General features: G+C 39.5%; 1 protein-coding gene across 1 annotated transcript in view; it reads left to right on the forward strand.

Moving 5' to 3' along the window:
* Positions 1-11125: 11125 nt before the first annotated feature.
* The window catches only part of ASB4 (ankyrin repeat and SOCS box containing 4), an 86266-nt gene continuing 76468 nt past the window's right edge, over positions 11126-20923 (forward strand). The window contains exon 1 of the mRNA XM_006065922.4: positions 11126-11404. Coding sequence (XP_006065984.1) covers positions 11218-11404 — 187 coding nt within the window. The 5' untranslated portion in view covers positions 11126-11217. The remainder of the gene's footprint in view (positions 11405-20923) is intronic.

Below are 20923 nucleotides of genomic sequence, written 5' to 3' on the forward strand. Positions count from 1 at the left end.
CTCTGTCCATGGGATTCTCCAGACAAGAATACTGGAGTGGGCAGCTATTCCCTTCTCCAGGGGATCTTCCTGATCCAGGGATCGAACCTGGGTCTCCTGCATTTCAGGTGGAGTCTTTACCATCCGAGCCACCAGAGAAAATGGTGCAAACAAAACAAGATGACACATAATCAGTAAGATACTACACGGTAGTCTTAAGGGCAGCAGCTAAGAAGAAAAGCATGTCAAACCACCTTATCAACACTTTCTGTGAGCTGATGGCAAGGACATCCTAATTTATCTGCCTAGAAAAGCCAGGGAGACCGAAGGGGTTCTATTTTCACAGAAACTTCGGCTTCTGTAGGTGTATTTTAGAAGTCTCAGCTTCTGATTTCCTCTCTATGGTTGCTTTTCGCTGGCTTGGTAGCATCAAATTCATGTTTTAATGCCTTCAGGGACCAAGGGGCTATTTGTGTTTCAGAGAAGGTACTCCAAGTGGTCAGGCTGCGTTGTACACAGACGTGTAGAAAACAAGCAGCTGGGCTTCTGTGCCTGCTGCCTCACCCTCGGTCCCCAGAGAGCCCAAGAGCGTCTTCCAAGCCACTTGCCACAATGTCATCACCTTGTTAGAAGCTTCTTCATTTTGCTCCAAGAACAGAGGACACTGTCATAAGCATGTTGTGAAACACTAATGAAAAACTCTTCCTACAGGATGGAGAGTTTTTATTTTTAAGAGCTGAGGATAAAGACATTTCCGACGGGCCTGAATAGACAGGGTGAAATGTGATGTCTATGTAAGTTGGCCTCCTGAGGCCTAGAAAGATGGTGGTTTGAAGCAGTGGTCTGGATAATATGGAAATTTCAGAAATGTGTTTTATTAGCATTGGTCACATTATTTCCTGTATATTAGAATGAACTTGATGGGCATTTTAATTAAGCTGCTATTTGTTTTGTGAGTACAAATAAAAATTGCTTAGTTTTATCCTCTGCTGCTCAGATAAATTGGTCAATAACTGATTTTTTTAGCACAATAATCCAGATGACTTTCTCAATTTTGTATACTTCTTCATGAAAATTTGCTTTGTTTTCTCAATATTCTGCAGAGTTTACATTTATTTATTTTTATAGCTACAAGATGGGACCAAAATAGTTTGTGTGGGAAAAAGTAAAGTCCTTTCTTTAGGTCAGAATTATATATTTGTTTCCAAATATTAAATCAATGCTTTTAATTGTCATTATTAAGTGGTGTACTTTGTAGTCTTTAGGGCCAAGTCTTAACATCTGTCAACCCAAGGAAAAAAAGTGTGAGAATACCCCACGACATATTGGCCTTTGATCAGGTCTAAATCTCTATTCTGACTTTTAGAAAAGCAATGGTTATGAAAATCAGGCTTTAAGAAAATGAAGATTTTTTTTCCCCCTAAATCACTGTATCTCCTTCTTTAGTCTGTCAAGGACCATATTCAAAGGATTCAGGATCCAAAATTTCTTCCACAAGGCAAAGATGACAACGCTTCCAGCTAAGGAGGGGAGTCAACAAATTGCTGACCTAGGGAAATACAGAGGAAGTAAGACGTCCCACACTGGACCCTTTTAGTCAGAAAGGCTGGAAGTCTGGAGGGATTTGGAGAGGAGATCTAGGTGGACTAGGGGGTTAGGTGCCACCTTCTCATCCCTATCACATACTTCTTTCAGGGTTGAATGTTAGTGGAGCCATGGAGAGGGGAGGAGGCTTGGAAAGGAGATCTGCCTGGAGTCTGAGGACACTGTGCTCAGTGGCCCGGCCTCAGGGAGAGCATAGACCCCTTGGAGAACCCCAGCTCTCATGGACTTAGGGCCGTGTCCATTCTGGCCCCAAAAAGGTGGCAAGAAGGTGGCCATAGAAAGCTGCTGATTCCTATTGGTCTCTGTATGAAGTGCAAGAGGTGGCAGTGTTCTTGGAGAGAGGACATAAAGTTTCAAGCATACATTGGACGAACATGGACCGAGGTTGTGCTGTTTGAAGACATCAAGGTTGGAGGCAAATGGAAGATGGCAGAGTAGAAGGATGTGTGCTCATGTCTTCCAAAATCTCAAACATAGACAGGAAGATGCTGGAACCCACAAAAAAAGAGACCTCATATACAAAGACAAAGAAAAAGCTGCATGCAAGAAGACGCACTCTCCATAGGAGGGGCACAATCACAATAAAGTCAAATCCCCATACCCACTGGGTGGGTGACCCACAATCGGAGAATAATAATACCAAAGAAGTGCTTCCACTGTTGTGGCAGTTCTAAACCCCATGTCAGGCTTCCCGGCCTAGGGATCTGGCAAAGGGACTGGGAATCCCCAGGGAATCTGACCTTGAAGGCCAGCGGGATTTAATTACAGGATTGGTGGAAACTGGACTGTGAAGAAAGCTGAGCACCAAAGAATTGATGCTTTTGAACTGTGGTGTTGGAGAAGACTCTTGAGAGTCCCTTGGACTGCAAGGAGATCCAACCAGTCCATTCTGAAGGAGATCAGTCCTGGGTGTTCTTTGGAAGGAATGATGCTAAAGCTGAAACTCCAGTACTTTGGCCACCTCATGAGACGAGTTGACTCATTGGAAAAGACTCTGATGCTGGAAGGGATTGGGGACAGGAGGAGAAGGGGATGACAGAGGATGAGATGGTTGGAAGGCATCACCGACTCGATGGACGTGAGTTTGAGTGAACTCTGGGAGTTGGTGATGGACAGGGAGGCCTGGTGTGCTGCAATTCATGGGATCGCAGAGTCGGACACGACTGAGCAACTGAACTGAACTGGTGGAAACAGAGACTCTACTCTTGGACAGCACAAATAAAATCTTGCATGCACCAAGACCCAGAGGAAAGGAGCAGTGACCTCACAGAAGAACCAGACCTACCTGCTAGTGTTGGAGGGTCTCCTGTGGAGGCGTGGGTCAGCAGTGGCTTGCCCCTCGGATGGGGGGCACTGGCAGCAGCACCTGGAAGACGCCCCTTGGTGTAAGTCCTCTTGGAGTTGCCATTAACCCTACTGTAGTGCCCATAGGCCCCAGGGCTGGGTTGAAAGTGAAAGTGAAAGTGAAGTTGCTGAGTCGTGTCCGACTCTTTGTGACCCCATGGACTGTAGCCTACCAGGCTCCTCCGGCCATGGGATTTTCCAGGCAAGAATACCGGAGTGGGTTGCCATTTCCTTCTCCAGGGGATCTTCCTGACCAAGTCATTGAACCTGAGTCTCCCACATTGCAGGCAGACGCTTTACCCTCTGAGCCCCCAGGGAAGCCCAGGGCTGGGTTGCCTCAGGTCAAAGACTGAAGGTAAATGACCAGGATCATGTGCTCCAGTGATAGAAGCCAGAAACCTGATACACCCAGACAAGACCAATTTAGAGCAGTCACTCTGCTGTGGAGATGGAGATGGGGGGTCTCTAGAGGATAATAAGTTCATCTGAGGACACCCCTTTCCTCTTATGAGGTCATATAAGCTCTATTCCTACCCCTAACTGTTATTCATCTGGTATACACGGGTCTAATCATACTGGTTGTTTATGGCCAAAGACTCCTCTAATTGATACTGGGTGCTAAATATTAGTATGTTGAATTAGTATTGCTCCTATAACATCTCATATTTTCAGAGGGAAAATCATATTAAAAATAACCATTTTAGAGGGAAATTCAGAATTGTCAAAGATAGAGAACTTTATCCAAAGAGACTGAGGATTTGCCTAAAGAAACTGATAAATATTTGGATCAGACCAAACATACCAGTTTGGACTAAAATTAAGTTGTCCTTCACTTTGCCAGTAAGTTAGTTGGAAACCTATAAGGGGGACCAGATCAATTAATTGGGTATAAACAAACTATACTATTTCGTATGAAATTCACTGAATTACAACTTTGTGACATTTTCTAGTATACAGGAGATTGGAAAGATCTGGGGACTTCCACTACCAGTTGAATCTATCAGCCTAATTCCACATGGGTGTGGATTTTACTTTGTTCACTGCAGTGCTCAAAGTAAGTGTCTGGCTTATGGTAGGTTCTGAGTAGGTATTTGTTGAAGGAATTACAGCTGTAACACAAACCAGGCTTGTAAAGTGCCCTCTAAGAATCCAAGTACAATTTCCACAAAAGCAGATTGTCCCTGGTGTCATCCATCAGAATCCCTCATTTTCAGCTCTCTCTAGGAACATTAGGCTCCATGTTAGGCACCAAAATTTAAGAGGGACATTTATCAATCAACCAAAGAGGATCTGGAAGAAAACAGGCAGGGCCAGAGAATTCTGAAAATCACCCCCAAATAAGGAACAGTTGAGTTCCTCACTTCTTGAGGAAAAAGTCATTAATGAGAGAAAATGGTATTTTCAAATGTTAGAAAGAGTCAGGAACAAATGTATGGCTGCATGTTCATAGTTAGACCTAATGGGAAGAAATTATGTATAGGCAGTTTTTGACTCAAGATAACAAAGACGCCTCTGACTTTAACTTCTTTTTTTTTTCCCCCAGAAAACTTTAAGAAATATGTATGTATTTATTTTGGGCCTTGCTGGGTCTTTGTTACTGTGCAGACTTTTCTCTTTTCTCGGTGAGCAGGGGTGAGCAGGGGCTACTCTCAAGTTGCAGCGCACGGGCCTCTGGCAGTGGCTTCTCTTGTGGCGCGTGGGCTCTAGGGTGTGCGGGCTTCAGTAGTGGTGGCCCATGGGCTCAGTAGTTGGGGTTCACCAGCTTAGAGCACAGGTTCAGTAGCTGTGGTGCTTGGGCTTAGTTGCTCCATGGCATTCGGATCTTCCCAGACCAAGGATCAAACCCATGTCTCCTGTTATTAGCAGGCAGTTTCTTTACCACTGAGCAACCAAGGAAACCCTTAACTTTCCAATAATGGATGAGTTGCTTTGTGAAGCACGATGAGAGATTTAATTGTGTGTTATCTAGTACTTTCTTCTCAATATTCATTGATACTTGCCTCCCTCCCTCTCAATTTACTTTTACATTCTTGAAAGCAAAAACCATAAAATTTGTAATCTTAAGGTTATATTTAAAGCTTTATTAAGAATTATGGAGCTTATTAAATGATCTTCCATTATCTTAGTCCCTTGGGTCACAAGGAAGCAAGCTCAAATATGAGACCATATCCTTGACTGCTGAGGCTTGATCTCACTTGGATTATCTGATGTCTGTCACAAAGTGAAACTGCAAATTTTGCATATCAGCTAAGATTTCATGAGGTTGGTAAAAGCATTGGAAAACTGTCCAAATTGTGAACAAAACCATCTGTTATTCCTGTTGACAATTGAATAAGAAAAGTTTGAAAGCATGAGGATTTGATAGGTGTTTTAGAGGGAACTCCAGGCATTGACTTTAAATGTCATTGGACTATCAAAGGATGAAGAAAAGCACTTGGCAAAACTTCTAAAGGTTCTTTAACATGTTTATAAATATGATTCTTTTTATATTCGTTTGACAGAAGTCTCTCAAAAGGTAAAAGATATTGCTTCATGTGTTTATGAAATTGAATTAGAAAAATTATCTTAGAAATAGTGAACATTGAATTTTGTGGTTCTATGAATTGCACAGGTTGCTGTCAATATAAATGTTGTTAAATATTAGAAGAAAAAGGGTTTCCTATTATTTTTGCTTTTATTTTTCAAGATGAATTAAAAAGAAGCTCCCGCCTCTTCTGATTGTGAAATTCAGTCTTAATTTTAGTTAGTCTGAATTTTTATTATCTTTTTTTAAAAAAACTTTTTATTTTACACTGGACTATAGCCAGTTAACAATGCTGTGGTAGTCTCAGATGGACAGCAAAGGGATTCAGCCATACATATATATGTGCTGTGCTGTGCTTAGTCGCTCAGTTGTGTCAGATTCTTTGTGACCACGTGGTGTGTAACCTGCCAGGCTCTGCTGTCCATGGGGATTCTCCAGGCAAGAATACTGGAGTGGGTTGCCATGCCCTCCTCCAGGGGATCTTGCCAACCCAGGGGTCGAACCCAGGTCTCCAACATTGCAGACGGATTCTTTACTGGCTGAGCCACCAGGGAATATCCAACACTAATTATCCTCCTTATTGGAGGATATGTAAAACTCTATGTCTCTGTTTTGTCTACTGGGCATGCTTTTTTTTTTTTTTTTTTTCTTTTCTCTTAGTTTGTCAAAAAGGGATAAAGCATATCAATCAGATGACCATTATATCTACTACTGTGGGCAAGAATCCCTTTGAAGAATTGGAGTAGCTCTCATAGTCAACAAAAGACTCCAAAATACAGTACTTGGGTGCAATCTCAAAAACAACAAAATGATCTCTGTTTCTAAGGCAAGCCATTCAATATCACAGTAATCCAAGTCGATGCCCCAACCACTAATGCTGAAGAAGCTGAAGTTGAACAGTTCTATGAAGACCTATATGACCTTCTAGAACTAACACCCAAAAAAGATGTCCTTTTCATCACTGGGGACTGAAATGCAAAAGTAGGAAGTCAAGAAACACCTGGAGTAACTGGCAAATTTGGCCTTGGAGTACAGAATGAAGCAGGCCAAAGGCTAATAGAGCTTTGCCAAGAGAAGGCACTGGTCATAGCAAACACCCTCTTCCAACAACACAAGAGAAGACTCTACACATGGACAGCACCAGATGGTCACTACCACAATCAGATTGATTATATTCTTTGCAGCCAAAGATGGAAAAGCTCTATACAGTCAACAAAAACAAGACCAGGAGCTGACTGTGGCTCAGATCATGACCTCCTTATTGCCAAATTTAGACTTAAATTGAAGAAAGTAGAGAAAACCACTGGGCCATTAAGGTATGACTTAAATCAGATCCTTTATACAATGAAAGTGAAAAATAGATTCAAGGGATTAGATCTGATAGAGTGCCTGAAGAACTATGGATGGAGGTTCATAACACTGTGCAGGAGACGGTGATCAAAACCATCCCCAAGAAAAAGAAATGCAAAAAGGCAAAATGGCTGTCTGAGGAGGCCTTACAAATGACTGAGGGAAAAAAAAAGAAAAAGAAATAGCTGTGAAATGCAAAGGAGAAAAGGAAAGATATACCCATTTGAATGCAGAGTTCCAAATAATAGCAAGGAGAGATAAGAAAGCCTTCCTCAGTGGTCAATGCAAAGAAATAGAGGAAAACAATGGAATGAGAAAGACTAGAGATCTCGTTAAGAAAATTAGAGATAACAAGGGAAGATGGGCTCAATAAAGGACAGAAATGATATGGACCTAACAAGCAGAAGATATTAAGAAGAGGTTGAAAGAATACCCAGAACTACACAAAAGAGATCTTAAATAACCCAGATAATCATGATGGTGTGATTGCTGGACCAGAGCCAGACATCCTGGAATGCGAAGTCAAGTGGGGCTTGGGAAGCATCACTACAAACAAAACTAGTGGAGGTGATGGAATTCCAGTTGAGCTATTTCAAATCCTAAAAGTTGATGCTGTTAAGGTGCTGACTCAGTATGTGAGCAAATTTGGAAATCTCAGCAGTGGCCACAGGACTGGAAAAGGTCAGTTTTCATTCCAATCCCGAAGAAAGGCAATGCCAAAGAATGTTCAAACTACCGCACAATTGCACTCATCTCACATGCTAGCAAAGTAATGCTCAAAATTCCCCAAGCGAGGCATCAACAGTATGTGAACCAAGAACTTCCAGATGTTCAAGCTGGATTTAGAAAAGGCAGAGGAACCAGAGATCAAATTGCCAGCATCTACTGGATCTAGAAAAAGCAAGAGAATTCCAGAAAAACACCTGCTTCATTGACTATGTTAAAGCCTTTGACTGTGTGGATCACAACAAACTATGGAAAATTCTTAAAGAGATGGGAATACCAGACCACCTGACCTACCTCCTGAGAAATCTGGATGCAAGTCAGGAAGCAACAGTTAGAACCGGAGACTGGTTCGAAATTGAGAAAGGAGTACGTCAACGCTGTGTGTTATCACCCTGCTTATTGAACTGATAGGCAGAGTACATCATCCAAATTGCTGGCCTAGATGAAACACAAGTCGGAATCAAGATTGCCAGGAGAAATGTCAGTAACCTCAGATATGGAGATAACACCACCCTTATGGCAGGAAGTAAAGAGGAACTAAAGAGACTTTTGATGAAGCTAAAAGAGGAGAGTGAAGAAAACTGGCTTAAAACTCAACATTCAAAAAACCAAGATCCAGTCCCATCATTTCATGGCAAATAGATGGGGAAACAATGGAAACAGTTAAAGACTTTATTTTCTTGGGTTCTAAAATCGCTGCAGATGGTGACTGCAGCCATGAAATTAAAAGATGCTTGTTCCTTGGAAGAAAAGCTATGACAAACCTAGATGGCATATTAAAAAGCAGAGACATTACTTTGCCAACAAAGGTCCATGTAGTCAGACCTATGATTTTTCCAGTAGTCATGTATGGATGTGAGAATTGGACTATAAAGAAAGCTGAGTGCCAAAGAATTGATGCTTTTGAGCTGTGGTGTTGTAGAAGACTCTTGAGAGTCCCTTGGACAGCAAGGAGATCCAATCAGTCAATCCCAAAGGAAATCAGTCCTGAATATTCATTAGAAGGACTGATGCTGAAGCTGAAACTCCAATACTTTGACCACTTGATGTGAAGAACTGACTCACTGGAAAAGACCCTGATGCTGGGAAAGATTGAAGGTAGGAGGAGAAGAGGATGATAGAAGACAAGATGATTGGATGGCATCACAGACTCAATGCACATGGGTTGGAGCAAGCTCCAGGAGACAGTTAAGGACAGAGAACCCTGGCATGCTGCGGCCCATGGGGTTGCAGAGTTGGATTTGACTGAGTGACTGAAGAACAGCAACAAATATCAATCAATAATTACTGTAATTCTACTTGAGTCACCTCTGTGGACATAAAAGGTATAGTTTCTTGTTTGCAACCAAGCATAGTGCTAAGGACATTGTAAACAATCGTGAATAACCCTTTATTCATTTATTCATTCATGCTGGGCACTCAGGGCAGAAGAATGATTTTGTTGCCTACTTTATGCAATCTATAATTCTGTGGTTACTCTGAATTACCAAGTTATTGTTATTAATATGTTCAGTACAGAAATACATTTTATCACAAATGCACGTTATGCTCATTGTAGATGACTTCAGAAAATAAAGAGATAAAGAAGAAACAGGCGTAATTTTAGCACTAGGAGATAAAAGCCAATGATATTTGGAAAATGATGCATGCATACAGGTTTTTCTTCCCATATGTGCATTTAGTACACATTTTTATACATAATATACATATATACAAATTATATAAGTATATACAAATATATATTAATACATTATATATAGATATTTTTAAAGATATTTATACTACATTTATTATTTTATAAATTGTTATCTCATAGATATTTTAAAATAAATATTTATCTATCTAGTCATAATGACCTAAAAATATTCCATTATATGTATATGCCATAATTTGTTTATCAGAGTTTTTACTGTTGATCACTTATATTGCTTCTGTATTTTTTACTATTATTAACAATACAATCATCCAAATATACAGTTTTATTAATTTGTCCATCTGCTTTTTCAGGACAAATACTTTACACTATGTAAAGCTTGAAGTTTTATCTCCTTGAAGATTTAAAATTAAGAATATTAACAGAAATTTTAAATGTTAAAAAAACAAAGCTGATCTACAGTACTAGAAGTCAAGATAATGGTTGTTCTAGAGGGTCAGGTGAGTAGAAGGTGACATAAAGGGGGTTTGAAGTGTATACTATTTCAAATATATACTATTTTTTGGTTGAACCTGAAGGTTGGTTACAGGGGTGTGTTCACTTTGAAAAATTCAACACACTTACGACTTGTCACTTTCTACTTTGTTACATTTATGTTGTACATCAATGAAATAAGTAAAAATATTATGATTTGCATCCATATTTATATACTTATACATACATTTTAAGAAATGAATACTATTACCTTTTTAAATTTTTTAAAATTTATGTTACTAATTATACTACAGAAAGTTTACACCAGTTCTGACTCCCACAGACAATATATAAAATGTGATTTCTTTGTGTTCAGATTAACACTGTCATAATTTTTCTAATTTGTAGTGATGCATACATTTAAAAATTGAGTGTTTTTCTCTCTTACTTTATGTTTGGAAAATTTTCAAACTCATAGAAAAGTTGAAATAATATAACAGTATCTGAAATATATAATTTTATTATATAATAGTAAAAAAAAAATCATGGTCATCTTAAGTCCCTCATTAGATTTGCCAACTCTTAATTTTTTGCCACTTTTGCTTTTTCTGTCTCTACACACTCATTTCACTTGCTCACTCATGTATCTATGCATGTATGTATGTGTGTATATATACATATATATGCATTTAATTTTATACTTCTGAATTATTTGATAAGAATCTTTAGACACCATGACAGTTTACCCCTTAAGAATAAGAATATTCTTCTACATAACCACAATACTTCTACCACACCTTAAAAAATTAGCAATAACTCTATTATCAAGTAACATTTAGTCCATATAGTCCCACAACCATACCAAGATAATCTTTTCTAACTGATTTTTTAAAAATACAAGATTAAATAAAGTTTACTCACTCATTGCATTTAGCGGCTTTGTCTCTTTAGTCTCTTTTTAACCTAAAATAGTCCCCTACCACCATTACCCTTCCCAGCTTTCTTGCATGATGTTGGAATTTTTAAAGTCTACAGCACTTGATAACCTTCTGTTTGCTTTCAAATGTGTAGGACCGTGCTTGATTTTGCAGGCTCATATTGCAAAATTATTATAGGTTTTCAGAAGCACATGTATCAGCAACTGTAATAAATTTTCATTTGTGGCTATTGGTTAATCATTGACTCTCCAGTTGGGCACCAGATGTTTTTACAAAGGGGGAAAAAAGCATTAAGAGCCTTTAAATCTTACACTATTACTCTGATTGTACAAGAAATAATGATGACATTTCAGTCTCTGAAATACATTGCCAGGATTTCCCTTCATATTGACACAACATGTTATTCAATGAATTAGTAAAGAACCAGTTTAAAAGACCTGCGAGTGCAGTGACAGCCAAGAAGGATATTTTGAAGTTTGAAATGATCCCTATATAAATAGAACGGATCAGCATAACTTTGGGATAAAATTAGCTGAGAGTTTGTGGGCTCTGTAGCATGTGCCTGTTTGGTTGGTGCTGCTTGCCTGATAAAGCACAACAAAGCTTCCAGAGAGACAGGAAGGATGGACGGCGCAGCTGCCCCTATCACGAAATCTGCAGCTGCCAAGTTAGTTAAGAGAAATTTCCTTGAGGCTCTAAAGTCAAATGACTTCGGAAAATTGAAGGCCATTTTAATCCAAAGACAGATAGATGTGGACACAGTTTTTGAAGTTGAAGATGAGAATATGGTTTTGGCATCTTATAAACAAGGTAAAAAATTATAGGTGTAATTGTAAAATCGATAGAAAATGGATTTTTTGTTTTAATGTGCACCATTAGTCATCCAAGGTAAACTGGTAGCTCTTATTGTTTCTTTAAATATATGTTTAAAAATTATTTCTAATATAATAATTTCTTTCTCTTTAAACTAGACCAAATCAGGAGCTGATATATGTATATATGAATATATTGTTTTCTTTACTTTCCTTCTCTTTTCTTTCTATATCCCTGTGCCTGGAATTTGAAATCTTGGATAAAAATATTTAGTAATGCAGTTTTCTTCTATTTCTAGCTTTTCTTCTTCCTATAAGTGCATAAAGCTTCTCTAGATTATGGCTAAATAGATTGCTGAAATCTAATCCAGTCACTATGACTGGCTTGGGAACAGGCTACTAACTTTGTGTTAACAGGGCCCTTAAAGATATATCATCTCTATGTGCACTTGAAGGAAAAAGGATTTTTGCCCCACTTGGAGGGTTAATAAATGGGTAAGGCTACATACACCCTGATGCACCTTTATGATCCTTGTCATTTTAATGAGTTTTCAATTCAAGTAGAAAAGGTAAAACCAGAAAAGCCAAAAAGTTACCTTTTTTTCTGTGAGTATAGTGAAAGCTTAAAATTGTAGATTTAGTTATTAAAGAGTACCTACCTTATGACGAACTAAGGATAAGAAAAATTAGAACCAAATTTCTTTTATCAAGGGATTTTCTGGAACCCATGCTTAATAACTCAGAAATAAATTAGAAGTGAGCAGACTCTGATTTCCCAAATCAGCTAGTTAATGGGGGAATTTGAGTAGCGAGGCCATCTGGTGAGCAGACTGCAAACAAACACCATGTTCAACATCACTTCTGTTTAAACAAAATAGAGGATAAGGTCTTGTGTGCAGCATTGAGAGAGAGATAGCAATTGGTTTTTTATGTTTAAAATACTTTCCGTGTGTATATAAATCATCAGCATGATCAATTTTCAGAAATGAATACTAATGGTATATATTTCTATATTAAAACACTGTCAGTTCTGAAGGAAGCATGGAATAGCTGAAGCAAGTTAGGGTTTATAATTTTTACTTGAGGATTTTATTATAAATTGGCATTGCTATTTTGACTGGAAAATAAGGAAGGGGTCTGCGTTTTCAAAAGTGGTTGATAGACGCTCTGTCGAGAAGAAAAAGTGTATACTATATGATTAGATTACTTTCATCTTATGTATTTGTTTAGTGAAAGACTTTCTGAATGCCAAATACATTTTAGGTATTTTTAAAAACTTAAATTTAAGCCTAGAGTAAAATAACTTACATCCAAGTCAGCAGGTAATTTGTGTGACCCTGAGTTGTGAAAACTGCCTTTCCTTATCTCCTGAGCATGCCAAATTGCGTAGATCATGCAAAGGTTCTGAGGTGATGAGAAAGGGAGTTTTAGAGGCAGTTTACAGAGAAGGATGCTGTTTCTCTTGCTTCCAATGGTGTCATCATCCTTGAACGAGAAAAAAATGCACTTTAAAATCTTTCTGTCCATATGAGCCGACTCTCTATGGTTTTCATAGAGCTAAATTTTCATTCGATCTAATGGGTGTTTTAATAGGACTGTGGGGATGGGGCTTTCAATTAGACAGAAAGCAAATTACACTCTCTGGTTTGGGGGAAAAAACCAGAGCCGTTCCATTCCTATGCATGCCAGGTGAATGCAAGAAATGATAGAATTTGTGGTCATATCCTCAGAGTTTATGCAGAAAATCATGAGTGTTTGTGCACATGTGTGCATGTCCACGTGTACCTATAGAAAGAAATCCACTTACTCTCTGTTTAATATGAATATGGGTATAAGACTCTGTCGCTTCAATCTTAATCCCATTTTCTTCAAAGTTTCTTCAGATATTTTCACTTGGCTTCCAGCCTAATTATGAAACCTTTGCTTTTAGTCACGAATGGAAATGAAGCATAGAATCCTAGTTGCTAGCCAAGCAAAGTAGACCTAAGTGGCTATATCAATTTCTAAGTCACAGAGGAATTCTCAAGGACTAGTGTAGTGCTGAACAGGTTACACTGGTCGTTTGTTATTTAGTTAGAATTAGTTCCTTTCTGAATAATTCTGATGAATGAGACCCTTTTCTGTGTGGCCCTGAGTGGTATGTGACTGGATTAAACTTTGTGAGACTTTATTAAATCACAGCAGACTTCTTGGATGTTGAATGCTGTTGAATTGTTATGCGTTAGTTTTTTATTTTTTAAAGCACTTTTGAAAAGTTCTACAACAGAAAAGTGTGCAAATCGTAACTGTGCACTTGATTAATTTTCACAAAATGAACAAACATCTGCAGCCAGCATCCAGATGAAGAAATAGAATGTTACCAGCTTACTCTTAAAGTGTGGCAGTCTTCAGGTTTTAGCTGCTCAGTCACTCAGTCATGTCCGATTCTTTGTGACCCCATGGACTGTAGCCTGCCAGGCTCCCCTGTCCTTGGGATTCTCCAGGCAAGAATACTAGAGTGGATTACCATTTCCTTCTCCACAGCTTTTAGTTATTTTTGGCTTAATTGGCATGACAGTGTATAAAATCTAGAACATAATATGCTTCCTTTAAATTTGGTTTGTGTAACTAGTAATGGAGTCTATACTCAAGGTTTGATTGTCCTGGGGAAGATCAACAGTGGTACAATTAATCCCAAATAATTTTTGTTTCTTTTAGGATATATTGTAGCACTTTACATAAAATTTTTTAAAGTGACCACATTTTTACCTAAATTATGGTATGTTTAAGCCAGTATGAAAATCACTTTACATTTTTTGTAAAGGCAACTCAGAAATCTGTTGGTGAAGAAATCAACTTGGAATCTTAACATTGCAACTCCAGATCCACAATCTAAATGGTATACCAGTAATCAAAAATTGACCTCCTAAGCAAGTGTAAAGTATGGACCTGGTGAGGAAAGTAGAGCAAAGTGTCTGGAAATTCACTTCTGCTGCCCTGTCTCGTTGAGCAGCTTCTCTCACCTGTGAGACTGAGAACAGATTTAGAAGCTAGCTTCTAGCTCCAGATGGTGGATCCCACCTAGCCCCAGCCCCTAGTAATGATTCTTTTAAGAAAGACTGTATTTATTTATTTATGGCTGTGCTAAGTGTTCATTGCCGTACAGGCTTTTCTCTAGTTGCAGCAGGCAGGGGCTCCGCTCTAGGCGCAGTGTGCGGGCTTCTCATTGCAGTGCGGGCTTCTCTTGTTGTGGAGCATGGGCTCTAGGGCTTGTGGGCCTCAGTACTTGTGGCACATGGGCTCGGGAGTTGTGGCTCGGGGGCTCTAGAGAACAGGCTCAGTAACTGTGGTGCATGGGCTTGGTTGTTCTGCAGCATGTGGGATTTTCCCAGACCAGGGGTGGAACCTATGTCTCTTGCATTAGCAAGCAAATTCTTTAGCACTGAGCCACCAGGGAAGCCCAATGATGATTCTTGGAGACATCTCGTTCTATTTTTTCAAGTATTTTAAGCTTCATAATCAAGTCTTCAGATAAAATTATGTTTTATCAATTAAAAATATGTGTCTAACACTTTGTAAAGCAAACATTCTGGTTGGCATTTGCATTATCTCCTGGAGAATGACAGATATATGGGTCTTAAAATGAAAACAAGTAAGCGAAATGACATCTACCAGCTGACCACTTTAAAATGGGAATGATGTGAAGTAAAGTTAAATAACGAACAACTCTTAACTCCCAAATACAATAAACAGTTGAATAGTTAGGAGATGTCAATGATATACTTTATTATGAGTGAAGCACACAACACTCATAGTGAAAACAGGCCTCTAAGAAAACTCAGAGTTATTCTCAGTTGGTGATCTCCATACTGGAAATGTGAATATCCATAAAGCTGTTTCCAGAGATTTTTCTCACCGCATGTTTTGCTTCTCCTTCAGGTGTATGAGCCTTGGCTCATTAATGTTACAAGAGGAGTATCATACTTATCTCTTTGGTATGAAATTCCCTAGTCAGCAAGGTTAATCAGAATCCTTTTATTAATCAGTATAATGCACTTTAAGTACTTCATTTATGGCCCACAGTCACAGTTTCTTTGGTTGATAGTCATGCTTTTAATTAAAATAGCCAATGACTGATTTCACCGAAAAACTTTCTGGCAGGTAATCTATCTACTAAGTAGCAAGAGCCTTCCAAATATCTTGAAAGCTCTTATTTTCACTCTGTTAATGAGTAATCTTCTTATCACCTAATTTTCCTGTCTGCTAGAAATTCACTCTCCGGCTTTCTTATTGTCATCCTAGGGTTCTTTTCCTTTCTTAGATGTTCAAACATTTTTCTTTTAAATTTTACATTGCAAGCTTACTTTTTTTTTTCCCCCTCTCCAGGGGGAACTCTGAGATTTATCCTGAAAATATTATCTATTAAAAAATAGCCAGGAATTGTGCTCCAGTCTATAATCCATCAGGACTGTGTAAATACGTGGACAGAGCAGAGCAAATGTCTGCTAATCCAGCCATGAGCAGCGTGTGTAACCTTTGGCTGTAATAACAGAGGCTTCTCATGTGTGGGGTTCTTTGGACTCAGATAACCTTATAGCTGAAAACTGTGGCAGATCTAGGGCTTAGCTAAAGGTTTACCAGAAATGTGTACATCCTCCCAAACACTGGAGCAGAACCAACCCCCTCTTTCAAAAGATGGCCCAAATATTTCGCTCCTTACCCTCTTTCCTGAGCCAGCAGGTTGTCTACTGAATGACTCTGGTTTCTGATTTAAATTAAACACACATACAAACACACATGTGAGAATTGGTCTGCATAGTTTTGTAGCAACATAACTCCATTCCTTTACAATTTTTGCCTAAAAGTGATATCGGTTTGGAGGTAGACTGCATGTAGCTTTCAGATCATTGATGGCAACTTAGAGATTTGTTGTTGCTGTTCAGTTGCTAAGTCATGTCCGACTTGTTGCAACCCCATGGACTGTAGCACACCACACTTCCCTGTCCTTCACCATCCCCTGGAGTTTGTTCAAACTCATGTCCATGGAGTCAGTGATACCATCCAACCATCTCATCCTCTCTCATCCCCTTCTCCTGCCCTCAATCTTTCCCAGCACCAGGGTCTTTTCTAGTGAGTCAGCTCTTCGCATCAGGTGGCCCAAGTATTGGAGCTTCAGCATCAGTCCTTCCAATGAATATTCAGGGTTGATTTCTTTTAGGATTGACTGGTTTGAGATTTGGGGAGATTAATTATACAAACATGGGCACTTCCTGCTACTTAATCTCTGCAAGATATTTATCCTCATCTGTAAAGGGGAAGCTTTGTCAAGACACCCTCTTAATCTGCATGCTGATTATCTACAGTGTTATGAAGGGGAAATTATATAAGCAGATTATGTGTCTTAGTCTGGGAAAGGTAAAAAAGTAACTATAGATGCTGTAAATCCAAGTGGGCATGGCCTGTATTTGAGAGTTCTTTCTGGGATTTTTGCCTTGGAGAAAGAATCTGCATTTTCATCTCTTTCCTTCTCAGTTAAGCTCCTTGCTCAGGCAGAGCAAAGCAGAGGGCATCACTGCACATAGACTGCAGACCTGGGGTGAGAACCAAGTGGCTTACATTAAGGGGAGGCAGTACCTTCCTTACCTCTGGCTCTATCAAGGGCTTTGTTCCTGGGTTTTCCTCCCCGCCACCCTCCAACACCTCATCCTGTGTGCAGTCTGAGCATATAGTCAGAGGGCAGCCTGGCCTCTGCAGAGGTGAGCAGAGGGAGCCCTTTGAAAGACAAGTGCTGAGAGTGCATCACATTCTGAATTCTGAAGCCCTAGGACAATTCTGCTGTGGAAAGAAGAGAAAGTGTGAAAGAGACTCTGCCCAGTTAATTAACTGTATTTCCGTCATGCTGTGACCATTGGGGGTCACATTTTGGAGGAGAGATTTTGATCTCTTGACATACCAGCATTGACACCAGGGCGTTAATAAGTGCTGCATCACTGTGGTGTTTGATGATGGCATCACTTCATGTTTGTGAGTGTGGGTATGGGGGAAAGCATACTCCTGTTTGTTGCTACAGTGACCCGTGGCCGCAGCCTCATTGAAAGTGGAGATTGTATGTGGGTGGCCTCTTTGCTGTGGGATGCTGCTTTCTCTGTAGTGGGCTTTCCTGCTTTGCAAGGGCTTGAATTATCCAGAAACTCTGCCCCACTACGCCCTCCCCCACCAAAGTTCTTCAGTGCAGCTTCAAGATACACTGCGAGGGACCCTGGTCTGCATCTGACAATCTGTCTTCTTCCCAATCTCTCCACTAAGCTCCCCTGGGGTACCAGCTCAGGCATCTTGCTGTCACCCACCTACAGGAACATTCTTAATGCCCAGGTTCCTTTCTAAGAGAGGTGAGTTGTAGGTGCAGTTCGATTCAAGGAGTCAGCTGAATTCCAAGACCTGGCCCTCTCTGAGCCCAATTTACTGGTTAATGGGTATGATTATGGGAGACACAGATGTAACTGACTAGAGGCCAAGGATGGCTGATTCATGTATTTAACAGGCAGGATAGATTCTCTAGGTGCTATTGGGAATTTAGGGGGAAGAAAAAAAATCAACAAGCAAATGTATTTCCATATCAAAGTGTGACATACTACAGATGAATTCAGAATCTTCTTTCTTTCCTCATGATTTGTGAAGCTGGGTTGGCACTACACCTAGTCTGATTCCACAAAGACAAAGACAGATGGAAACCCTGCATCGCAGATACCCTGAGTCCGTTAGCTTGGACTGAAGCAGGCATCTTACGGCTCTAGCAGGCTGAAAAAGTGGCAGTTTTCTCATCTGCAAAATGAAAGGCTTGGACTGGATAACCTTCCCTCCAGTGCTAACATTCTGTGTTTCTTTGATTTTACATCAAAATGGTGTTTTCTTAATCAGCTCTCTGCTGCTTCCTTTCTGAGATCATTTTTCTTCCCATTGCAGAAGCAAACATGAGTTTCCAACCAGTTGCTGCGTAGAGCTGCCTAATCTTTGCTGCTAATCGGCAGGCAAAACACATTCTGGTTTTCAGATCCAGAACCAGCTTATTTGCAAGAGAGTTAGAAGAGGCTGTCCTTCGCCAATTGCTTGTAGAGGAAATTTGAGTATTAAGATGACTAGGTGAATTGAGAGAGTAACACTGAAACATATACATTACCATATGTAAAATAGACTTGTTGTTAGGTCACTCAGTTGTGTCTGACCCTTTGCGACCCTGTGGATTGCATGCAGCACGCCAGGCTTCCCTATCCTTCACCATCTCCAAAGGGAATTTGCTGTATGACACAGGGAACCCAAAGCCAGTGCTCTATGACAACCCAGAGGGGTGGGATGGGGATGGGAGGTGGGAGGTGGGAGGGATGTTCACGAGGGAGGGGACATATGTATACCTATGGCTGATTCACGTTGATGTATGACAGAAACCAACACAATATTGTAAAGCAATTATCCTCCAATTAAAAATAAATAACTTTTTAAAAATGGGGAAAGTTAAATCATGTCATCGGCAAAAAAAATCACAAAAAAAGATGACTAGATATTGGTGTTATGTGATTCATTCCTTATCAAAAGCAGGTTGCATACCATTATAGCTTAATAACTATGCTTGGAGCATGGATTTGGCATACACAATTAAATGGAAATGTATATATGGATACATGCAAATGTATTGTATATACTTATCTGCATATCTATATGTGCATGTCTGTTTGCACACACACACAAACATAGGCACAGGGTTGATCCTTCCCAGCCCAGACTGTCTATGACACTATTTGCCTCTGCCAGGGAAATTCCATATCACCAAACACCTTCCCTTTTCAGTGTCTGAAATCTGGAATTAGTATCTTAGAACTTAATTCTTTTGTATGAATACAGATTCCTACATAAGTTCAGATAATCCTAAGAAGGTCATACTTTAAACAATCCTCAGTCTATTAGACCTTCGTGTAAATTAACTTTGGATTTCTTTTTAAAGAACATCTTTGGATAAGGGAAGAGACGGAGAAAGAGAAAGTGAAATGATCCTAGAATTTCGAATGAGATGAAGAGATTAAAATGTGTGTGAGAGGGAGTGTGTGTGAGTGTGTGTATGTGTGTGTATGTGTATGTGTCTGTCTAGGTTGGAGGGAAGGCTGTAGAAAAACAAAATGAGCTGAGAGTATTCATTCCCTTAGGATTAATCAGCATTGTACATGACCTCTTTAAATTATTTTCCCCCCTGGACAGGGGCACCTAGTTTGTTTTAATTTTATTTTTATAAATAGTAGTACACACACAAGGGACTAAATATAAAAGCTCAAAGGGAGCATTCAAGGACAAGTAAATCTATGTTCTTGTCCCCCAGCCCAGTTCTTGGAGGCCACCAGTGCAACCAGTTCCTTGTGTTGGGTGTTTATAAATATTTTCTTCCATATTAGCATTTATGCACACTCTTCAGCTCCCTGCTTATCTCACTTGATAATGTATCTTGCGATTTTTCCATATCAGTATACATAGAACTGCCCCCTTCTTTATGATAGCTGTATAGTGTTCCACGGTGTGGATGTACATGCTTTATTTAAACAGGTCCTATTGATGAAGATTGAGGCAGTTTCCTATCGCTACCCATTAAGAACAATGCTGTAGTGCACTGTATGTTGTCCTGGGTCAGGTTGCCGAGATCCATAACTCCCAGGAACTTCGTACTCTTCATAAAGAGTTCAGTGCAAGTAGTGTTGCTGGGAGTTGTGTAATACAGTGACCCTTATATGGCATTTCACACATGAATGAATGTACTTGCAGGATAAATACCCAGGAGTGGCACATAGGTAGCACTTTCCACTTATATGAGAGAATTTTAATACCTGATCACCAGGCTCACCTTTAATGTGGTCATCATTTCTGAGTGCCTTGCAAATGCTCATTTTTGTTGCCCAGAAGTACTCACAATATTTTAGATTTATTCTGACTTCATCTATCAGTGAAGAATACAGCTTTTACTTCTTTTGTTCTGGGTGCTACAGTTTTATTAATGTAGTTAAAGATTGTACCTGCTTTTGGGCAGCTTTATCTCAGTGTTGGCTCATTTTGAGATTATTGTCAACTCAAACCCCTAGGTTTTTCCTCAAATAAATTACCATTAAATCATAATCTTCCTATCTTGTACTTGTATAGTGGAATATTTTTACAACCTAAAAGCAAACTTCTGATTTACTGAAGTTAAAATGTATTTTGTTGTTTCAGCCCTAAGTTTCTTCTGAGCTGTCAGGTTATATCTACATCTTCAAATTGCCATGAAATATTTCATCTTTCTGTACCTGTTTTTCATTCCCCACTCATAATGAGCATGATGCCACGGCTCTGGGTATTGACATTGAAAAAAAACGTTTATAAAGTTATCTCTGATGAGCCTAGAGCCTATTACACAGAAAGAAGTAAGTCAGAAGGAGAAAGACAAATATTGTACATTAACTCACATATTGGAGAAGGCAATGGCACCCCACTCCAGTACTCTTGCCTGGAAAATCCCATGGACAGA

The sequence above is a fragment of the Bubalus bubalis genome, chromosome 8 (genome assembly GCF_019923935.1).
Source record: "Bubalus bubalis isolate 160015118507 breed Murrah chromosome 8, NDDB_SH_1, whole genome shotgun sequence".
NCBI classification, from domain to species: domain Eukaryota; kingdom Metazoa; phylum Chordata; class Mammalia; order Artiodactyla; family Bovidae; genus Bubalus; species Bubalus bubalis.